This window comes from Seriola aureovittata, chromosome 9 (assembly GCF_021018895.1).
Source record: "Seriola aureovittata isolate HTS-2021-v1 ecotype China chromosome 9, ASM2101889v1, whole genome shotgun sequence".
Classification (NCBI taxonomy): domain Eukaryota; kingdom Metazoa; phylum Chordata; class Actinopteri; order Carangiformes; family Carangidae; genus Seriola; species Seriola aureovittata.
The window spans coordinates 5,195,858-5,216,373 of NC_079372.1; the positions used below are offsets into that span (position 1 = coordinate 5,195,858).

Consider the following 20,516-nt stretch of genomic DNA (forward strand, 5'->3'; position numbering starts at 1 on the left):
AGAATATCGGGAGTTTTTGCTAATGTCTCATTCTGCCGACAGCTCGTGAACGCAGCATAAAATTAAATTTCGGTCACGTGGGCCTCCCTGCGCATACTCTGTTATCACGGACTGGGGTTGACAATACATCCGGAAGACAGATGAAATATACCAAACATACATTTTCTCCCATGCTTGTTGAAAGTGCAGTAATAACACTTGTGTAAATGGTGGACTGAGGTTATTGAAAGCCCATGAAAGTCTCAATGAGGAAACAGCGCAAGAAATAATCAAAGTCCAGAGTGACAAGAGCAACAGCTCGTTTGTACCCTTCATTACAGGTAACAAGAAAAGGCGATATTCGGCTGAAGCGTGGACACAGCAGGTAAGACCTGTCCTTTCTCATTTTTAACTACACGAGTAAGTGATTAATACTGTCGTTAAAGGGATTATTACTTGTTGTCTTTTCTTTGCGAGAGTTTGAGTTCATGTCATCCCTTTTTAACGTCATCTCTTCAGAGCCATCTTGGTCGCTGTAAAAAAAAAAAAAAAAAAAAAAAAAAGAGAAAAACCTGAGAGGGATCTGTTGAAGATATAAAGATGCTGTACTAAACTTTGAATGAAGTGACCACAAAATACTTTTATTGCGAAGGTTTTAATGGTTACATTTGTTATTCACAAAAGTCTTTTTTGGAAAATACTCACTGTCTTCGTTCAAGACAAGACTTTATAAAGTTACATAAAAACCAAAAATATATCATGGTAACAGAGTACATTTATCCAGCTACTACACAAGTATAAAATTGAGATATTTGTACTTTCCTTTCTTTTCTTTAATTCTCCAGGTCTATGAAACGGTGAATCATGAGGCTAACAGGTGGGTTTAACTTTCCATCACATTCCTGGGGGAACTTGTTGGTCCAGTGATAATACCATGTGTCTTTTATCTGAAGTGGTGGGTCCTATTTCCCTTGACAGGCCCCCTGAGAGTTGTGGCTGTGCTGCTGTTGGTGGGGCTCACCTGGCTGCTGGCTAACACTTTATTTGGAGGGGAGAGTGGTACATCTGTGCGGCATTTCTTCAGCGGTAAGAGAAGTAGTTCTCAAACGATTAATTGATTAGGTAATTGACATAAAATGTATTGAACATTCATTGGTTCTAGCTGCTAAATCTGACGAGTTTGGCAGTTTTTCTGCTTTGAGGCAAACAGCACTACAGAACCGCTTTTCTCAACAGACTCAAATGCACCTAGGTTTTGATTACACTGCTAAATAACTGACAACAACTGTGAGTAGAAACTCAAGTCATAACTTCCCTTTTGAGTTTCTACTGACAGTTATTGAATATGAACATTGGGTTGATCTTGATGAATTTTGACAGAGTCTGTGTATAAAATAATCAAACAAAGCTTTCCTGATATAAGTCAATCAATTTGAGTCTAAAACTTTTTCTTTATTTTTTTCAGGTGCAAGTGAGGAACCAACACCTGGTAAATACAGGAAACAGTATAAATGACTCTTCAGTCACGCATCACATTGATAATGTTGCAATCTTATATTCCTCCTTATCACCACCAACTAATGTTTCATATATTTTAGCTGAAACCCGTCCTCGAAGGTATAAATGTGGACTTTCAGCCCCCTGTCCCCCAAAACATTTGGCTTTCCGCCTGGTGTCTGGTGCTGCCAACGTCATCGGCCCCAAAATCTGCCTCGAGGACAAGATGTGAGATTCAGTGGTTACCAATTCCTCTCTGTTCATCTATGTTTTTATCTCCCCTACTGTTTCCTTCGTTTGTTTGTTTTGTTTTTGTTTCACTCTCTGTTCCTTTTTTCCTCTGTGCTGTCATAACCAGGCCTACATGTCTGTCTGGGGAGCTGAATGCAAGTATTCTTTCAGACCGTCTGTCTGTCATCTCTTTGGTTCTGTCTGTAGTCTCTTTGTATTTCCTGTTGCTTCTTAAGTGCCAGGCAGTGTGTTAAAGTGTGTAGATTAATTCATGTGTATGTGCCACACAGGGACGTGTTCTCCTGAAGCGTCTCAGCTAGTGCTTCAACCTCTTGTGTGCGTCTGTCACAGGTTGGTGAGCAGTGTGAAGAACAACGTTGGCAGAGGATTAAACATAGCTTTGGTGAATGGTAGGAGTGACATTCCTGACCTTTTTAACAGACTGTGTGGTATTGATATTTTAAGTTCTTGTTAATTTTGTTCCTGTAACATCTGGCTGATGATTTTGTGCTTCAGGGGTAACAGGAGAGCTATTGGACACAAAGACATTTGATATGTGGGCGGGAGGTAATAAATACCGGACACAAATGCATGTTTCACATCTGGTACATACTGTCTGTCTACAATAACGATCCGTAAACAACAGTTCATAGCTCATCTGATGTTCGTTCTCAGATGTTTCTGACCTGTTGAAGTTTCTGCGGCCGCTCCATGAAGGAACGCTCGTGTTCGTGGCTTCCTTTGACGATCCAGCTACAAAGTAAGAATCCATGACGTGATATCTGTTCCAGTTCCACACCCCTCGCTTTTCCTCTTAGAAACACCTCAAAGCAATTTTCATAGATAAATTGTCGGTCCTGGATATTTCATCTCATAAAACCTTTTGTGGATAAAAATAATTATATGGCATTGCTACAGAAAATAGGTTTTGTAACAGCAGAGCCCATGTCCAGCCAGCTTTATAAACCAAAAGCTGGTGCCTATCAGTTCATCTGTTGAAAAACAAATCTTGTGCACAATAAGAATATAGCATTAAAGCACAGAAAACAGTTTGCTAGTTAGAGTTGCCATACCAGCCACCAGTTAACATGAGGATTCACTGGCTCAACAAAATGCTACAAATGTATTAATGTGCATTTGGGACAGCTGTCTCTGACATTTAGCACTCCAAAAGAGCAAAAGCTCCAATTATCACTGAAGGAGTTTAGCAGTGCAGTCAAGAATGATAATTTGAAGACAAAATGGCCTGTGGGTGACAGTGTGCCCTTGTGGTGTCAGGAGTCAAGATTTTATTTTAATATTACATTCACTTGACATCTGGTGGCTCGCACATTAGTTATAGAACACTTAATGCCATTAGGCGAAACAAAATGAGCATAATCATCAAATCTTCCCTCATGTCCTCAATATCTTATGGTATAAAAACCTATCAGAGTTATAAAGTGGTTAAACCTCAGCTAAACCATGAAGTGCTGTTGAGACTTTGATAAAGCCCAGGAGTAGCCGACTGAGAGATGGTAAGAGCCTGCATTTAATTTCAACATAAACTTTTAACAGAGGTCAAGCACTTATGGATGACCCGTAAGCCTCTTGCTCAGAAGAACAGCCAACCTACTTAATAAACATTAACCTGTCACCTTATCCTCATTTGCGGTGGCAGGCTGAACGACGAGTCTCGACGACTGTTTGAGGAGCTTGGGAGCACGGCAGTGAAGGAGCTGGCCTTCAGAGACAGCTGGGTGTTTGTTGGGGCCAAAGGCATCGAGAATAAGAGTCCTTTTGAGCAGGTATGTTCAAGTAACTACTTACACTGAACAAATTCTGGGGGTAGAATGGATCCGCTGCTTTAATGTGACGCTGATCTGCTTACAGTTAACTGCGTAACAGACGTCTAAAAAAAAAAGCCTAAATGTCCTTAAAAAGTCTGATGTTTGGATTCACTTTGAGACTTTTTTTTTTTTTTTTCAACCTCCTAGGCCGCAAAATTAAAGTGCGTATCGGAACGTGTGAAATTATGAATCTAACGACTTTAGCATAGGCTTTGGAAAACATTCTTGCTGATTTGTCCCTCACTCATGCTCATCCACAGTGAATATTAATCATTAAATTGCCACATTAGACTTCTAAAAAATATGAATTTGAAAACTCAGTCAGGTTTAGTCAGGTTTAGTATAGTAGATAGTATAGTAGGTTTAGCATAGTAGAAATTTTTTAATTGTGTTCAGCATTCAGTATATGAGCAGCTGTTATGCCGTGAGAACCTGATCCCAGTGTGTTTGGTTAAAATCAGCTTCGTGTGCCTCTGGTTGCTCCCATTAGCGTATGAAAAACAGTAAGAGCAGCAACAAGTATGAAGGTTGGCCCGAGTCTCTGGAAATGGATGGCTGTATTCCCCTTCGTCCACCCCTGGAGGGATAACTCTGCACAGCTCCCTCACATACAGCACAGTAACACCTGGAGTAGCAGCAGTGGATCCAAATGACTGTTAGAAAGCCAAGGACCTGCTGAATGCCTGTCACCATCCAGGATTTGGGCCACATAACCCTTTGTTTTCCTGATCATGGCAGAGGCATGAGCTGACTTCAAAGATTGTTTTGAGAATTGATCTATTTAAAATTGCTGGAACCTGTTGTTGAAGATTTGTGCATTAAGCTTTGTGAGCTGCGTTTGAACTAAAGTAATGTTGTAGAATAAAGGAAAATGTTTGTGTCAGGTTAAGGGAAACTTGAGAGGCCAAATGTTTGATGACCAAAGTTTAACAGTGACTAGTGAATGAGAACACCTGGAGTAGGTCTTCCAAAGCCATTGTAGGAGGGGATATATTTCCTCTCTTCAAGGCTGACTGTAGGGTGTCATTATGTGTGCTTGAGCAACAGGAATTTTTATGTTCATCAGGCAAAAAACACACCAAACTAGTTTCACACTAAGGCATTTGGAAACCTAACCCAGATCAGCACAAGGAAAACATTTGAGGTACTCTAGTAGTTTAAAGTTCTTCTAAGATCCAGGTCTGTGTGCAGATTTATATTTAAATACGTTAATATATTTTCATCCTGTGATGTATATGATTCTGTGATATTGATATGCATAGTGTTAGCTGCCATTGTTTCCTTAGAACTTGATGCGCAGCAGTTATTGCTTGCCATGTGTTTACAGATTTATTTAGACAAATTTGCCGTTGGCCATTTCCTTTTGATAAACCTATTTATTTTAATACTTCATTTAAAAAAAAAAAAAAAAACACAGCCAGGCAGATTAACTGTCATCTGTTCATCATAACACTGCCCATGGTTTTAATGTTGTCTCAGGCCTGCGAGCATCTTTCCACTGAGTGCTTTGTTTAAAAGATTCAACCAAAATGTGTGGTTGTGTATGCTGTTTTTTTAAAAAATGTTGAATGTATCCACCTGGCGTCTTGCAAGCCTACCATGAAGGAAGTGTTTGATGCTTAAAAACAAAAAGATAATTTTATATAAATGGTTAGCATTTCGTCTGGATCAAGTTTATGTAACCTCTAAGTGTAAAGATTTTCTACAAAGCATCCAGTCTGTGTTTATATTGTGACAATGCTGACGAATAAAAAAAAAAATGTCAGTATATTATTTTGTGTTTTTATTCCCTTGGGTCCTGAGTGGTCTTAAGTCCACTGTCATACTTGAAGAAATTCACTAGATGGCGACAAAAAAGTCAAAGTCTCACAGGGGTTACTCAGTTCATTCTGCTCAAGGCATGTGCTTCACTAAGCATACGCCTTGGTGGGGATAAAGGCTGCAGACTGAATGTGGAAGATTTCAGGTTTGACAGTGAATTGAGCCACAGCACAGGACCGTGTCGCCCATTGAATCGGTAGACTAACATAACAATGACAAACACGATGAATTTCATTGTTCCATTGAAATGTGTTATGGGGCCTTCAAGTGCTCTTAGAAAAATTGTGATTTCGACTTGTATGTTTAAGAAAGAGTTTAATGTTCTCAAGAACTCTCTCTCTCTCTCTATACATATACATGCATATATATGTATAATTATTATTTTATATACATATATAAATTATATTTATTTATTCCCCTCGTGGGAATTAAGTGACACAACAGCAAGACTTGAACTCTATACTCTGTACTACACACATTATAAGCATAAGTAAAATGTGGTAACTAAATATAGTCTTTATTGTCCCAGGATTGAATCCAGAATCCACATCTCACAAAAAAAGGTGGACATATGGTCATATATCCACATACACACTGATGCCTCAATACTTAAACACTGACCAGTGGTGGAAAGTAAAGCAAGAAGCAGGCCTATATGTACATGTACTGTACCTCAGTAAATTTTTGAGCAACCTGTCCATTACTTGAGTATTTCCATTTTATCCTACTTTATACTTGCACTCTACATTTCAGAGGGCTATATTGTACTTTTTATCCACTTCCTATCATTGGATATCTATAGTTGCTCGTTACATTTTTAAACATACAAAGCATAATTTGCATAGAAGATGTCATGTCATGTTACAGAATAAACTACAGTATATAAATTATTTAAAATTAGCTCCATCTCGACCAACTATAACAGTAAAATGCTGCATTCATAATAATCCAATATAATATACTGTATAACAGTCTAAAACTTGCTTACATTAAGTATTTTTTTTTTTACTTCTGATGCTTTAGGTACATTTTTTAGATAGTAAGTCTGTACTTTTAATAATGTAAGACTTGAAATGCAGGACTTGTAATGGAGTATTTTATTTTATTTTACCACTGATGCTCATACACACAGACAGCATAATGTTTTAGCATAATTTGCAGGCTAGTTATTGTCAATTATGGGAAAACAGTTGAATGACAACAGCTGCTGACCTGAAGCTGAAGCTTACGAGGAGCAGTGAATGCAGCATCAAAGTCACATAACAAGCGGTTGGTATAAACACGTAGCGTCGCTGCCCTCTTGTGGTGGAGGCAGCTAACTGCAGGTTTTGTTGAGGATGATGATGATGAGCCTTGTGGCAAGTGAGAACGGGCAGGCAGAGCGCCTCAGTACACACGAGAACCTGCTGAAGGCCGTCGGAGTCGTGCGTTGTAAATTATGTACATAAGTTACTGATATTATTCGGGTGCACATGAATGGCCAGTCGCACAACTCGCCGACACACCGAGCAGCGAGTGGGAAAATCTGTGAACCAACGAGGAGCATCGTCTGAACTGGAACACGTACACCAAGTGCTCTGTGCCTGTCTCTCACACAGACCGAGGCTCGACGGCTCCGGTGGGGATTTTCAAGTCGACAGCACCGCGGCAAGCGTATGAAATGTAAAGAGAAAAAGAAACGGACCCGCGAATTTTTTCTAAAGCTTTTTGTAAATGTATTTTTTCAGTGGGTGTAAAATAATTTTGTAGGCAGAAAGCCCATTGTAAATCTTGTGTAATAACGTTTGTAAATAGCTATAGGAATAATAATAATAATAATAATAATAAAAAAATTCTGTTATCATTGAGTTAGCTAGCTATCTGGGCTAAGCAGCTTCTTTATTTTAAATAAGTATATCGCTGGACCGACGAGCTACGATGTTGCATTTGGGTGAGTGATGTTTGTTGTTATTTTCTATTACACTAGCAATAGTAATTTTCGTTACATTGTGCTGTCATTCCAAGACTGTGATCCCCTGTCAGACATTATTATTATTGCTATTATTTTTTCCAGTCTCTTAAAGCACTACAAGGCAGCTTATTAGGTATTTATCCTCTCCCATGGCAGCTTATTATTCTGACATAAATTATGCTGTGTAAAAACACTCAAGTCAAGTGCAGACCTGCGGGCAGGCTCGCTGACAGGCCCTCAGACACCAACAGTTTAGCGCATTATTTGAATGATTTGCCTGTGCTCAGACTTAAGGCCAGGAGGTTTGGGGATTTTGATTTGTGGTGGTGTCAGTCGTCTCAGCCACCACGTTCTTGCCCTGTATGGTGATTGTACTTTGTGTCTTTCACCGTTTGCCTGACGCTTATAAAGTCAGCTGAGCTGCCAGCTGGCCAATAGCTGTACTTCATGGTGCTTGCATGTCTAGGTATCGCTGTGTTGTATATGCTGTAGCCTATAAATAACGTACATTAATTGTATTTTGCTCCAGAGCCAGTGAACACTGCATGGCCGTTCACATCATGGTGTCTGTGCTTTAAACACACGTACAGTAGAGAATTAAATTTTCATCCATGTCTCTTATACGTAGCAAAAGTACATTAATTGTTGTGATTGCATATGGTTTCCATAAATTATGTATAATGCTAATCTTCCCCTCCCCAACTCCTGTATTGATATTTTATAGATATAAACAAAACAATGCATCTGATAGTCCCACTGAGAGGAATAGTGGAGTACTCAAAACATTAGGAGGATGCTGTCTCTCCTCAAAACGGCTGACAGCTGCTAAACTACTGAAATCAACACTTTGCTGATCTCTGAGTACTCCGTCATCCATAAATGTTCAGACACCATTTGCAGGAATAAAGTGCGGCTCAGTTGTTGATATGAGCTCCAGGAGTAGTAAGCCACTTTAGTAACATGTAATCCTGATTCATCATTGGCTGATTAAGGAGCCTTTCTCTCACCTGGATTAGAGGAATCCTTTGGTATGGGATGGTTTTGCTCGGTGAAGGGAATAAAAGAGAACAAAAAGGGGGGTTAGATAACACATATTCCCTCTGTCTCTCTTTCTCTCTCTGTCAGTGAACAGTACTCTGTGTGTGCTACCTACACTCCACTCTCCCATGCTTGACCTGGATTGGACAATAGTCCTTGTTGTGTTTTCAGCCTTGAGTTTCCCTAATGGGAAGAGAACAATCATTGTGTGTTTGATTCTAGTGGCCAAGATTTGATATTTTTCATCAGATTGCAAAACGCCGCATAGACCGAAGACAGACAGGGAAGCAGCATGTGCTGAACCAAGTTGTGCGATCAGTTTTAATCAGTTTAGGAGCGGTTTTAATTTCATTGTCTTTTCTTGTTCAACTGGGCAATCGCTGTTCTTAAATGTCTGTGTTGGATTTAGCTTTTCAGGGTGATCTTTAAGACATTAACTTTGAATTTGTAGCGTTCTCTCTTCCCTAGCTGTGCATGTTGCGTAGCGCTTGTCCTGAACATTGTAATTAATTGTAATTGTGCCACACAATCATAGTCTGAGTCTGACAGCCTCCTGTTTTTCAATGCGACAGCAGCACAGACAAAGTCAGCCCTTTGAAGGTTTACACCTGCCACTTACAGTAATGTATCCTGGTGTGACTGTATGGCCTGTTAGACACAGCCTCACTGAACAAATGTGGTCTTTGTTTTTACCTTCCAGTGTGGTCAACAGCTGAGCTGCAGAGTTCAGATGCAGACCTCTGATCTTCACAATAGTTGCTGCTTGACATCGGGCCCATTTGAATTTTGGTCCAGCAGCTCTCAGAACTTTTGCCACCTCTGCCCCGACTCCCCACATCAATCAGCCTCTGTCTCCTCTGTAAATCTCTGGGGGATAAACGCTGAATTGGAAAATGACTGGAAAGATTTAATGTTGCATTAATCATATTTTAGAAAGGTTGTTGTTACAGGTAGGTGATCTACACAGCACTGAGTCAACTAAATTCAATCAGATTTTTATGGCTCCACGCTGGCGACAGTCGGGGCCGGAGGCATTATGTTTTCGGGTTGTCCATCCCGTTCTCGTGAATGCCATATCTCACAAATGGCTTGAGTGAATTTCTTCAAATTTGGCACAAACATTCACTCGGACTTAAGGATGAGCTGATACGATTTTGGTGGCCATAGGTCAAAGTTCAATGTCACAGTGACCTCAGGTTCTTGTGATTGCAATATATCAGGAATGCTTAGAGGGAATTTCATTACATCTGGCACAAACATTCACTTGGACTCAAGGATGAACTGATTTAGGTCAAAGGTCAAGGTCACTGTGACCTCACAAAACATTTTTTTGGCCATAACTTACAAATTCACATGCTAGTTATGGCACAATTTAACATAAATATCTAACAGGATAAAGTGATGATGTCGAAGGTCAAAGGTCAACTTCACTTTGACATGATAATGTTCTGAAAAAACACTGGCCATTATTCAATGCTGTAACTCAGGAGGGGGAGATTGTAACCATGTTCCCTGCATCTTCTCTGGTTGGCAGAGGCACACAACCACGAGGCGGTAATTCTGGTTCATATTGTCTCCAGCTAAGTGTCACTGCTGAACCTGCCTTGGTATAACAAAGCTCACTCAGCCTAGTGACCAACAAAGGGGTAATATAACTACTGTAGCTGGCAGCTGAAGAAGAAACCTTGTTAAAAGACTTTAGCATACACATATTTGCGCACATGTGCTATCATAACTTTACAACTGAATTCTAACTGACTGCACATGCAAGCAGTTAGAAGTTTGCAGTTTAACTTTTATAGTATTAGTATGAGGCTTTTTTTTTTTTGTAGAGCAAACCAGTACCTCTCCCTTGGCGCTGCTCTCAGACTGACACTGGACATACCAACGGAAACTATTCCTATGCTAATGTAATCACCTCATGTTTTAAGCCTTGTTCAACAACTAAAAGTATTCCTCCTCCTCCCCCCCTCCTCTCCTCTCCTCCTGTCCTCTCCTCCTCCCCCCCATCCTCTCCTCTCCTCCCCTCCTCTTTTCCTCTCCTCCCCTCCTCTCCTCTCCTCCTGTCCTCTCCCCCCCCCCTCCTCTCCTCTCCTCCTCTCCTCTCTCTCCTCCCCTCCCCTCCCCCCTTCCTCTCCTCTCCTCTCCTCTCCTCTCCTCTCCTCTCCTCTCCTCTCTCCTCTCCTCCCCTCCCCTCCTCTTCTCCTCCCCTCCTCCTCTCCTCTCCTCTCCTCTCCTCTCCTCTCCTCTCCTCTCCTCTCCTCTCCTCTCCTCCCCTCCCCTCCTCCTCTCCTCCCCTCCTCTCCTCCTCTCCTCTCCTCTCCCTCCCCCCCTCCTCTCCTCCTCCCCTCCTCCTCTCCTCTCCTCTCCTCTCCTCTCCTCTCCTCCCCTCCTCCCCTCCTCTTCTCCTCCCCTCCTCCTCTCCTCTCCTCTCCTCTCCTCTCCTCTCCTCTCCTCTCTTTGCACAACTGTAGCTGCTTTTGTTCAGGCAGAAATTTAGCTATAGTCACTGCTTTCATTCACACAAACATTGGCACATATTTTATCAGGCAAAATCCCCCCCAGCCCACTTTTTGTCTGTGCCACCCCCCTCTCTTTATCTCTCTCTTGTTCTCTTTCACACACACATTTTTCCCACCCCTTCTACTAGCCGGCCCCCCTCGCGCCATCTCTCCTTCCCTCTCTCTCTGTTTGAAACTCTGCTGCCCGCTTGCTCCCACCAACTACAATCCCTTCCTGTCCCCCTCGCCATTTTTTATTCACTCTTTTCATCTACATGTCCCCCTCAATTGCAAAAACGCCGCTGTCTGCGTGCGCGCACGCACACAGAGTCCCCCGGCTCGTCCTTTGTCTGCCTGCCTAATTTTCCAGCGGCAGTTTAGTTCCAGGGGATTAATGTGTGTATCCCCATGAAGTACAGGATGAAAAAAGTACAAAAAGTGCAATGATTTTGACTTTGATGTGTGCACTTTTGGGAAAGAGTACGTTTATGTAGTGTGTCTCTGTCCTTGTCTTTAAACTTTGGGTGCAGATGACAAAAAATTCAAGCAAAAACAAACATGGCCTTCAGTGGGTTTTCAGAATAGAATAGAAATCACATCCTTGGCAGTCATGAAGCAAAGGTGTCATAATGATTTTCGATGCACATTTCAGAAATGATTAGGCAGCTGCAGGTGTTCAGCCCATGTAGGAGCCTCACAGAAGCCTGGAGGGCAGGCAGAGTGCGTCAGATGTTCAGTTCTCATGTAATCCATAACAGATAGAAAAATGAACAGACAATGATTGTGACATGTGAATTTGATGTCCATTAGATACTGGAGTCATTTTGCTGCCGAAGCGAGATGTCACAGTTTCAGCTGTGGCGTAGGTTTTGTTATCTTCAACTTTGGTTTACCACGTTTGCCCACATGGGCAGTTGCTTGGTCATTTGGCTGGTGTCAGGAAATTCCTCTCGGCATTCTTTCATTGAAAGGGGACATGCAGTTTGGGTGCGAGTGAGGGTTTGCTTTTGATGTGTGTGTGGTTGTGTGGTTGTGTGTGTCTGTGTGTGTGTTTTTGTCCGTGTATAAAAGATAGAAAGAGTGTGAGATGAACAGAGAGAGAAAAAAAGAGTGAAACACAAAGTTTGTTCTAGCCCACCGGTGTGTGTCTGACATCTGTATCTGTGTGTATGTCTATGTTTGTGTGTTTGGAAGGGAGACTGGGTGGGTGTGAGAGACAGTGATGGGGTTGAACGTGTTTGATGTGCTGTGATAACTCTGTCCGGTATGTGGCTTTCATGGGAACTCCTTGCCCTGGGGACATAGGCGAATAAGCTCCTGTTTAAAGGGCAACTTCCCTCTCTTTATCGCCTGTTGTTTTTCCCCCCTTTATGTTCTGCACATCCTGTTAGCCTTTACCTTTTTTAGTCTCACTGTACACTACTGTCTCACTGTATACTCTGGGTCACCCAAATGCAAATCATTTTCCCTTTAGTTATGGTCATTGTATATGAAGTCTAAGATCAGTAGTTTGTTCTCTGTTATTTATGTTTGTTGTGCAAAAATAAGTATTTGGGTTTGGTTGATTTTTTTAAAAATAATCTTGAATTTAATACCTTTGAGTTTTCAGTTGATGGTTTGACAAAAAATAATTGAATACATCACCTTGAATTCAGGGAAGTTGTGTTGGATATTTTTTCGCTGTCTCCTGACTTGAATATGATTGCTTGCACAACAGCCACAGCCCTTTTGTTGCAGTGGGTTGGACAATATGATGATGTACACAATACAACCGAGAAAAGACAGAGACTTTGCGATGCAGTTTCTGTGTTAAGCAGTTAGCTCTGTAATATTGGAGGCAGTATCAGACCATCATGGGCTTCATAGCAGAACTGCTTTGTGGCAATATTGAGTTTGCAGGATTTTACATAATAACAGTGAAGTACATTGATTCATGAGGTACTTGATTAACAGGTTTAGCTAAAGACCTGCCCATTTGGTTATATTATCTGTTTCTCTTTTCCAGAAAGTTACCCAATTTAAATTACAATTACAATTAATAACAATGAATTTAAAATTACAAACAGTGTCATGTAATAGATGATTTAAGCCATATTGACCACCCGTATGTGTTGATGATAATGGCATTAGTTGTGGAGTGTGTTGTGGGAGACTACCAGCTTAATGCTGATTACAGGTTGTCTCTTAGAGAATGTGTCTATGTCTTGAGAATGTTGCAGAACTGGAAATCTTTCTTGTTCCCTGGGAGCTTCTTAGCAGTTGGTCTATATCAGCCTATTGTGCCTTTAATTTGACTGACAGCTACTAGCATTGCACATCAGACTCCTTTGCTTTGAGCCTGGAGAGACAACAGGCTTGATGTGAGTGTTAATGACCACATTATAAAAGAGATAATAGCTGCTGTGAGCCACTAGAAGAGCCCCCGGTGGTCAGGGTGGGCTTCGTTCATTAAAATTGAAGAAAAAGTCCAGACTTAATGCTGTGACTTTGACTGAGCCCGTCTGACAGTGAGTAACACATTTCAGGGGCCAAAACCGACTGTCCTTATGTGGTTCTTGTGGATGCCTCTAAGAGTGCTGTAACCCTAGACAGTGGTGCCTAATGACATTGGCCCTTGACAGTCCCACGTGCTCATTTGTAAAGTAATATGTGTTGTAAACTAATATGCATAGTGAACTAATACCCTGACACCAACTGCACTTTTTACTTTCTGTTTACTGCACCATTACACTCCCAGGACAGCCACATTCCTTTAGTGCAGCTTTTGTTGTTGGCATACATTAGCACGTTCTCTTCCTGTAAGTTCACATCCTAAATCACAAATGGTGACTTTGGGTTTTACTGCACCCGTAATTGGTGGCCCAACCCTTTCCCCTAGATTGTGGCTTCAGAGTAACCTCGGGCTGGTGAGAGCTCATTGGCTGTCAGTAGGCAGAGGAGATATGATACCCAGGAAAAGATGGAGAGTGATAGAGGAGAAGTGAAGATAGGGATGTCAACATTTTCCCAGTTGCACACACACACACACACACACACACACACACACACACACACACACACACAATCCCAAACAGTGAATGAGTTATAGTATTGCAGGGAGATTGCCATGTCAGAGGAAACCTGCTGTGTTCAGTTTCACCTTCTGCTGGCAGAGCATAGTACGGAGGGACAATTTGAAACTGTGTCTTATCACCCTGCATGAATGGTTGACTTGAATCATAATCATAGTTGTGTATATTTATGAGCCCTTTGTTGCAGATGTGTGGTAGTCACTCCAGTACAGTTCCAGGACAGTCCCTCTGCGTATGAATTATTCACACTCAACCGGCCCATAGTTCACCATCCATATTTAATGGTTGGGATCGCATAGTAACTGCAGCTTTCTGTTGACTAATGGAGCTGTTGAGCACAACTTAAATCACAAGATAGAGATTAATGTGCACTTGATGGTTGATGAAGGCATGTGTAATTGTTGAGCAGGCTAGCTGCGTGTTCTTTGAAGACTCTGGTTTAAATGTCAGATTTTTGCCCATAACAAAGATGAAGCCTTTGTTTGGCAGATTAAGCAGGTGAAAGGATTGCTGTCCTATGTGGGCTCTGAAATATTCTTATACTGGTATTAGTTGGGCTGTCAGAGTTCTGAATTAATATTTCTACTTCCCGAAGTTTTACCTAGGGTCTGAGTGCTGGAAATATTTGCACGAATTATGGAGATCTTCAAAATCTATTTGCATTTGTTTTTCTTTAATGTTTGCAGCGTTTTTTCTTCAGAGTGAGCTTAATTGGTAAAAATGCATTAGCAGAAGTTTTATAGGTTTTATTTATTTATATATTTTGGCAAGAATTAGCAGTGATTGGTCTTACAAGAAAGAGCTGTTAAATCAGTTATTCTTCTTAGTCGAACGCTTCAGCATATGAAATGCTGATTGAATGCAAAACTGCAAGATTGAAATCCCATATTGTCCAATTTACACATATATTGTCTTCCTAAGACTGACTGGGCTACTCTGCCGGTCCTTTTCCTTACAAGGGTCCTGTGAGGAGTCTTCAGGCTACGTTTTTGATGTTGGTTCATTTCATCCCTGTGAAGTTTAGGGCAACCTCTGACCTATTCAAATGTATCTCATCAAATATAATCAGTTTTTTACTTGCATTCTTATCTAGAGAGCTATAAATTTCATCAACATGACAGCAATTCTCTCCTCTGACTGTCTGAATATTAATGAAATGTTTTGTTTATGTCTTGCAGGGTTTACTTGAAGATATTCTCACAACAGTTTGAAAGAAAAACACTGCAGCTTTCCCAGCAGACTCCTGGTTTAGTGTGTTAGTAAGAGCTGGGAGACGTGTGTGTTTTTTTTGTTTTTTTGTTGTTTTTTTTTTCATTCGTACTGCACCTAAGTGGGATATGAAGAAAATGTAGGAAATGGTGCGGAGGAAAGTGAGGACAGAATCTATCCTCAAACAGCTGTGGTCTCACCTTCCTGTGCTACCGTAAAGAATCAAAGAAAAGGAGACAGAGAGGAAGAGAACGGAGGAAAAGTGGGAGAGGGTCACCAGTTTGACCAAGGACGGGCTTCAGTCATCAGCAGCACTGGAAAAGCAGCCTGATAAACTAAAAGGAGTGAGTGGGTGACCACAGAAAGAGAGAGAGACGGGGACTGACGGAGGAGCAAAGGTTTGGAGGAGGAGGAGGTCTAGGAGGGGTGGGAAAGGCCATTCCCCATGGCTACTGACCCAGGAGAGCCCACAGGCACCGAGGACTCCTCGGAGAAACCTGATGGACAAAGGGAGGAGGACACGGAGCGGGAGGGCAGGGCCGACCAACAGAGGGAGAGGACACACAGCACCCCTTCAGACCTCTCCTCCTCCCAGACTCAGGAGAGGAGAGCGACAGGAGGAGAGGATGGAGGAATCCGAGGAGGAGGAGGAGGAGGAGGGGAAGCCAGCCAGGAGGGCGAGGAGACTGCATTCAAACCGATTTCATTCTCCACGCCCTCCTTACCAGTTGACACTGGTCAGAAACGACTGAGGAGGGAGAAGCGCTTCTTCAGGAAGAGTGTTGAGATTTGTGATCAGGACGACGATGTGGAGGTGCCCCCCGAGGCACCCCACAGTGCCCCCCACCTGGAGCTGCGTTCCTCGGACTCAGTCTTCACCAGCAGTGCCCAGCAGCAAGGGGCTGCTTCATCCTGTGCTGCCCTGGGTCATGACCCTTCTTGTCCCAGTTCCAGCCAGGAGCCTGGCAAGGAAGCTCCTTCCTCCACACCCACCCACAGGGGGAAGGAGAGGGACCGTGAGCAGGAGGAGGAGGCAGAGATGAAGGCTGTGGCTACTTCTCCTGGAGGCAGGTTCCTCAAGTTTGATATTGAACTGGGCAGAGGAGCCTTCAAAACTGTGTATAAAGGCCTGGACACCGAGACTTGGGTGGAGGTGGCTTGGTGTGAACTTCAGGTAAGACAAACTGTTTCCTTTTCTTTCAAACCATCAGTATATATAATTATAAATACTGCATTGTCTGGCACAATTAGCTGAAAGATGAAATAAGGCCAAAATAATCAGTGCACTTAAAGAATCCAGAATGTGTATACAAGGTGAGAGGTAAACGGAAATACTTTACATCAACAAATAATATTTCCAATTAGTGTGCTTCGGAGAACTCCAAGTCCCACGTTGTGCTTTTGAAGTGAATTGCATTAGATGTGTCCCAAGAGCACTTCCTCCTGAAATCTGGAAATCTCAGCACGTTGTCTGTTTGCTTTTCATACTGTGAGACTGCAGTTCAGTGGAGACCGGGGTGAAAGGGAGGAGCATCGCTTGTAGCTGAGTGACAGCACAAAGTGAAAGTGAAAGGCTTTGCCTTTTCTAGGGCTGTTATGAATAATAGAATCATAGGCTGTCAGAGCATCTTCTTGTTGTGATACGGTATCCTATTAGCAACAGCATTTCTGCTTTGGCTTGAATTCAAAGAATTCATTCATGAAACATAAGGGAACCATTGATCTTAGGTATTGTATTAGTGGCACTGTTTTCTAGGTGTAGTGTTTGACATGTCAACACATTTTAAAATGAGAAGTTATTGTTCTTATTATAAATTGAATATAATATATATGACTGGGCTGCTTTTAACATGGGTATAGCTGGGGCTACAGTACAGTACATGCAACAGCCTACTCTTGCCCATTGTGTAATATAATGAGGTATGAAATGGAAATAGTCATGTGAAAGGGAAGCTCTGAATGGGATGCATTTTGTGAGCACAGACTACATAGGAACACAGCAGCTAATTTAGGTGTAACAACAGCAAACATTACTGTAACTAACTCCTTGTCATGCATTGACATTGCAGTGGGAGGAAATGAATGAAATATGATCCATTTTTATACCAGAGGGTTATATACTGTAGCCAGTCGGCTTCATTATGCTCAGAAGTAATGAGAAACATTGTTAGATGGTGTGAATTCAACATGTGGTGGGAGACAGACTTGTGGAGGAGAGAAGAAATGTGTCCCTCTGACTCTTGGCCTCACAATAGAGAGCAGTGTTATGGTAAGCCATCTGATTTGACTGCTGGCTTTGTGTGAGAAAAGTCAGTCATGTGTTTGGTTTGGAGCTAATTCCAAAACAAGAGCCTTGACTAATCCTTGAGATCAGGCCCTGTCTGTTGGACTAACAAGCAGCAGGCATGCCCCCATCACCTTTTCTGGTGTTACTCCAACACCTAGTGAATCAGCTTCACATCAGCACTTCATATCATACTGCCACAGCTCCTGTTCAGCCCTATTCAAATGCTTGATCTGTCCTTTTTCCAAGAGATCTGCTCAGCCTCCAAAGGTGGCCCCTTTCACCTTCAGTAATAATGTTATCACTAATATGTTTTGCCACCAGACAGCATTCTTTTATGACACCATCAAAGGCACCGCACTGTATTTAGCCATGGCTCAGGAGTGTGAGCAAATCTGTGCTGGTAAAGCATTTTTTTTGAAAATGAAAAGACAGTAGGCTTAAGCTGATTTGGGCACCCATATTGAGTCCGTGATATCCAATTTTGTCTCCATAAACGCATTGGGTCAAATTAAATCCCATGGAAAATAACAGTTTTTTACTGGGTATTTGTTCATGAAACATATGGACATTAATGGCTACATCAATCAGAAACTACTATTAGAAACTCTCTATGCATATTTTATTGTCTAATTAGATTTTATATTATAAACAGATAAGAAGACAGCCTTTGAGAAAATAAACAGACTCAGATTCTGACCCACAGAACAAGATCAAGGAGAAGGGGAAAAGGCAGTGAGAAAGAAAACAGAGAGAGAAACACAAGAGGTGATGGCGAGAGAGAGAGAGAGAGAGAGAGAGAAAAAGAGAGAGAGAAAGGGAGGTAGGGAGATGATGAGCCAAACAGAGGATTACGATGGCATCCCTCCCAGAGAGCAGTTGTGGAGCTAATGCTAAGTTACCACATGCAGAGAGACACATGAACACACGCGCACGCACACACACACACACACGCACGCACACACACACGCGCACACACACACACACACACACACGCACACACACACACACACACGCACACACACACACACATATACACACACACACACACACACGTACACACATACACGCACACAGACAGACAGTACACAGTGGTCTGGTCACATGCCTATAGATGGATCCAGTGCCACATTCACTGCAACATTCTAGTCACTCATGTCACATGATCTCTACTTTTTGCTCCACCTTACCAAAGCTTGTACACAGTTCAATGCGAAGCGGCATTAGAATCAAAATTAGTGATCAGAATAATAATAATAAGATATGATTAGCCTGCTGTGTTAATAATGACAGACTTGATGCAATTAGGGCAGTCTTTAATAACACAGAGTGTGGATGTATCTGAGTTACGGATGATAATAAACAACAATATTTTTGTCTAATTCTTTTTATTAGTGGTAAAAGTATCATAGTTCTTCACACTGAAATTTAAAAATTTCCTGTTATAAACACAGGTCCCATTAATCAAGCAGCAGGCACACAAGACATTCTGTCCTCGTATGTTAATGTCATATGAGTCCGTACAACATTTCTAATTTGAAGGCACTGGATGGGGCAGGATGATAAACAGCCTGTATATGACTAGCCAACGCACTATTTGATGCTATCGATGCTATCTGTACTATCCTGTGAGACTGCAGCCTGGGAGCACCTAGCTCCTCTCCTCCTGTGTCCACAAAGAGAGGGAAGCCAGGGGATTAGCTTTCCAAATGCAGCTTGAAAGAGTGGGTAATTAAAGTTCACAGTGCGGACACCATCTCTCTTCTTTCCTCTCCCTTTCCCTGGGAATTCCACACCTAAAAGGGCAGGGCTATATATCTCCCTCGCTAGTGCTTCGCCATCCGTCACCCGAAGTGGATGTGTTTCGTGTGTGTGTTCGACATGTATTTCTGTGTGCTAGCTGTTGCTCTCTGTCCGTCTGTGTCAAACATATGCCACTGTATGCATCTGCCTATCACCCTCTCTCTCTCTATCTCTCTCTCTCTCTCTCTCTCTCTCTCTCTCTCTCTCCCGTCCTCTCACTCTCTCTCCATCTCTCCCCCCATCACTTTTTGTCTGTGTGAGTGAGCATGCAGAGTGATCCAGGGAGTTAATTACAGTGGGTGCCTGTCAGGCTGGAACAAAAACCCTGCACAGACAGCATAACTCGGGCGGCAGAAACCAGACTGGTTCAACCCAGTCATCCCAGACTGGCCCAGCTCAGCTCAGCTCAGCTCAGCTCAGCTTACCCCAGCCACACTCACAGGACTACAAACACTAGAGCATGTGATAAAGGTTACCATGATGATTACCACCTTAAATATTTGGTGATTTTACATGTATTGTTACAGAGCCTTTTGGGTTTATGTCTGCAGGTTAATGTCAGCTCAGGATGCAGCCTGCTACAAACATCATGCTATGCTATGTTTCTTAGTAAAAAGACTCAACCTTACTAAGGGCATCTTGGACTTTAACATGGTTGAGAGTTATGTGAAGATTAGATTTCAGTTTGTAGCACTTTTGATACACAGTCTAGACCCCTTGTTCACCCATATATAGTCAAGTTGTCATGATAATTTACCATCCGCAAGGTTGAGAAATCATCTCTGGTCACTGTCAACTGTCTGTCTCATGTTCAAAGTAATAGTTGTTTAGAGAACAGTATTATGTGCTAAAATGCCATTTTTCAATATTTACCCATGATTACTCAGTTGTCAATACTACATTATTACATGAGTATTCAGTAGCCATTGTTATATACGTAATTGCATGAACACTCTTTGCTCATGGGTTGGACCACAACCATTCTCAAGCTCTGCCTTCATTTTCATTAGATGTGCACACCCTAAGGTTTCGTGATTGTATCTTGCATGGTTGTGCAAGATACTATCACAGTAATAAAATCTGTCGACAGACAGACTGACATATAAACACCTGCCAAAGAACTCAAAACCACCTCTGTGACGGTTCCTGTGATAGTAGATGAATCCAGGAGCACATATTGCCATGATGACACACACAAATTCACAAGGTTGAAAATGATAATAATCAGTAGCACTGTCACAGATGGTAGCAACAGTAATGGGAGGAGTTTGATTTTTTTTTGATTGCTTAACATTATGAAAA

General features: G+C 42.0%; 2 protein-coding genes across 8 annotated transcripts in view; both read left to right on the top strand.

Moving 5' to 3' along the window:
• The first annotated feature begins 87 nt into the window (after positions 1 to 87).
• Positions 88 to 5,301, top strand: fam3a (FAM3 metabolism regulating signaling molecule A). Its single transcript, XM_056384976.1, has 10 exons — positions 88 to 364; positions 825 to 856; positions 958 to 1,065; positions 1,445 to 1,468; positions 1,578 to 1,704; positions 2,059 to 2,117; positions 2,224 to 2,274; positions 2,383 to 2,467; positions 3,368 to 3,494; positions 4,027 to 5,301. Exons 2-10 carry the CDS (start codon positions 844 to 846, stop codon positions 4,123 to 4,125), a joined length of 693 nt encoding a protein of 230 aa, XP_056240951.1. The 5' UTR covers positions 88 to 364; positions 825 to 843; the 3' UTR covers positions 4,126 to 5,301.
• A 1,336-nt stretch (positions 5,302 to 6,637) lies between these two features.
• si:dkey-151g10.3 (serine/threonine-protein kinase WNK3) overlaps positions 6,638 to 20,516 on the top strand; it is a 37,949-nt gene continuing 24,070 nt past the window's right edge. For 2 of the 7 annotated variants that reach the window (XM_056384434.1, XM_056384435.1), the window contains exons 1-2: positions 6,638 to 7,287; positions 15,097 to 16,301. In XM_056384434.1, the coding sequence (XP_056240409.1) occupies positions 15,573 to 16,301 (729 nt within the window). In that variant the 5' untranslated portion in view covers positions 6,638 to 7,287; positions 15,097 to 15,572. The remainder of the gene's footprint in view (positions 7,288 to 15,096; positions 16,302 to 20,516) is intronic. The other 5 variants (XM_056384433.1, XM_056384431.1, XM_056384430.1 and 2 more) reach the window with 3 other exon arrangements.

Excerpts from the sequence above, each read along its gene's own strand:
- fam3a (XM_056384976.1), top strand. Across the intron at positions 1,066-1,444 it reads TGTGCGGCATTTCTTCAGCG|GTGCAAGTGAGGAACCAACA; the intron begins GTAAGAGAAGTA and ends TATTTTTTTCAG. Across the intron at positions 3,495-4,026 it reads ATAAGAGTCCTTTTGAGCAG|CGTATGAAAAACAGTAAGAG; the intron begins GTATGTTCAAGT and ends TGCTCCCATTAG.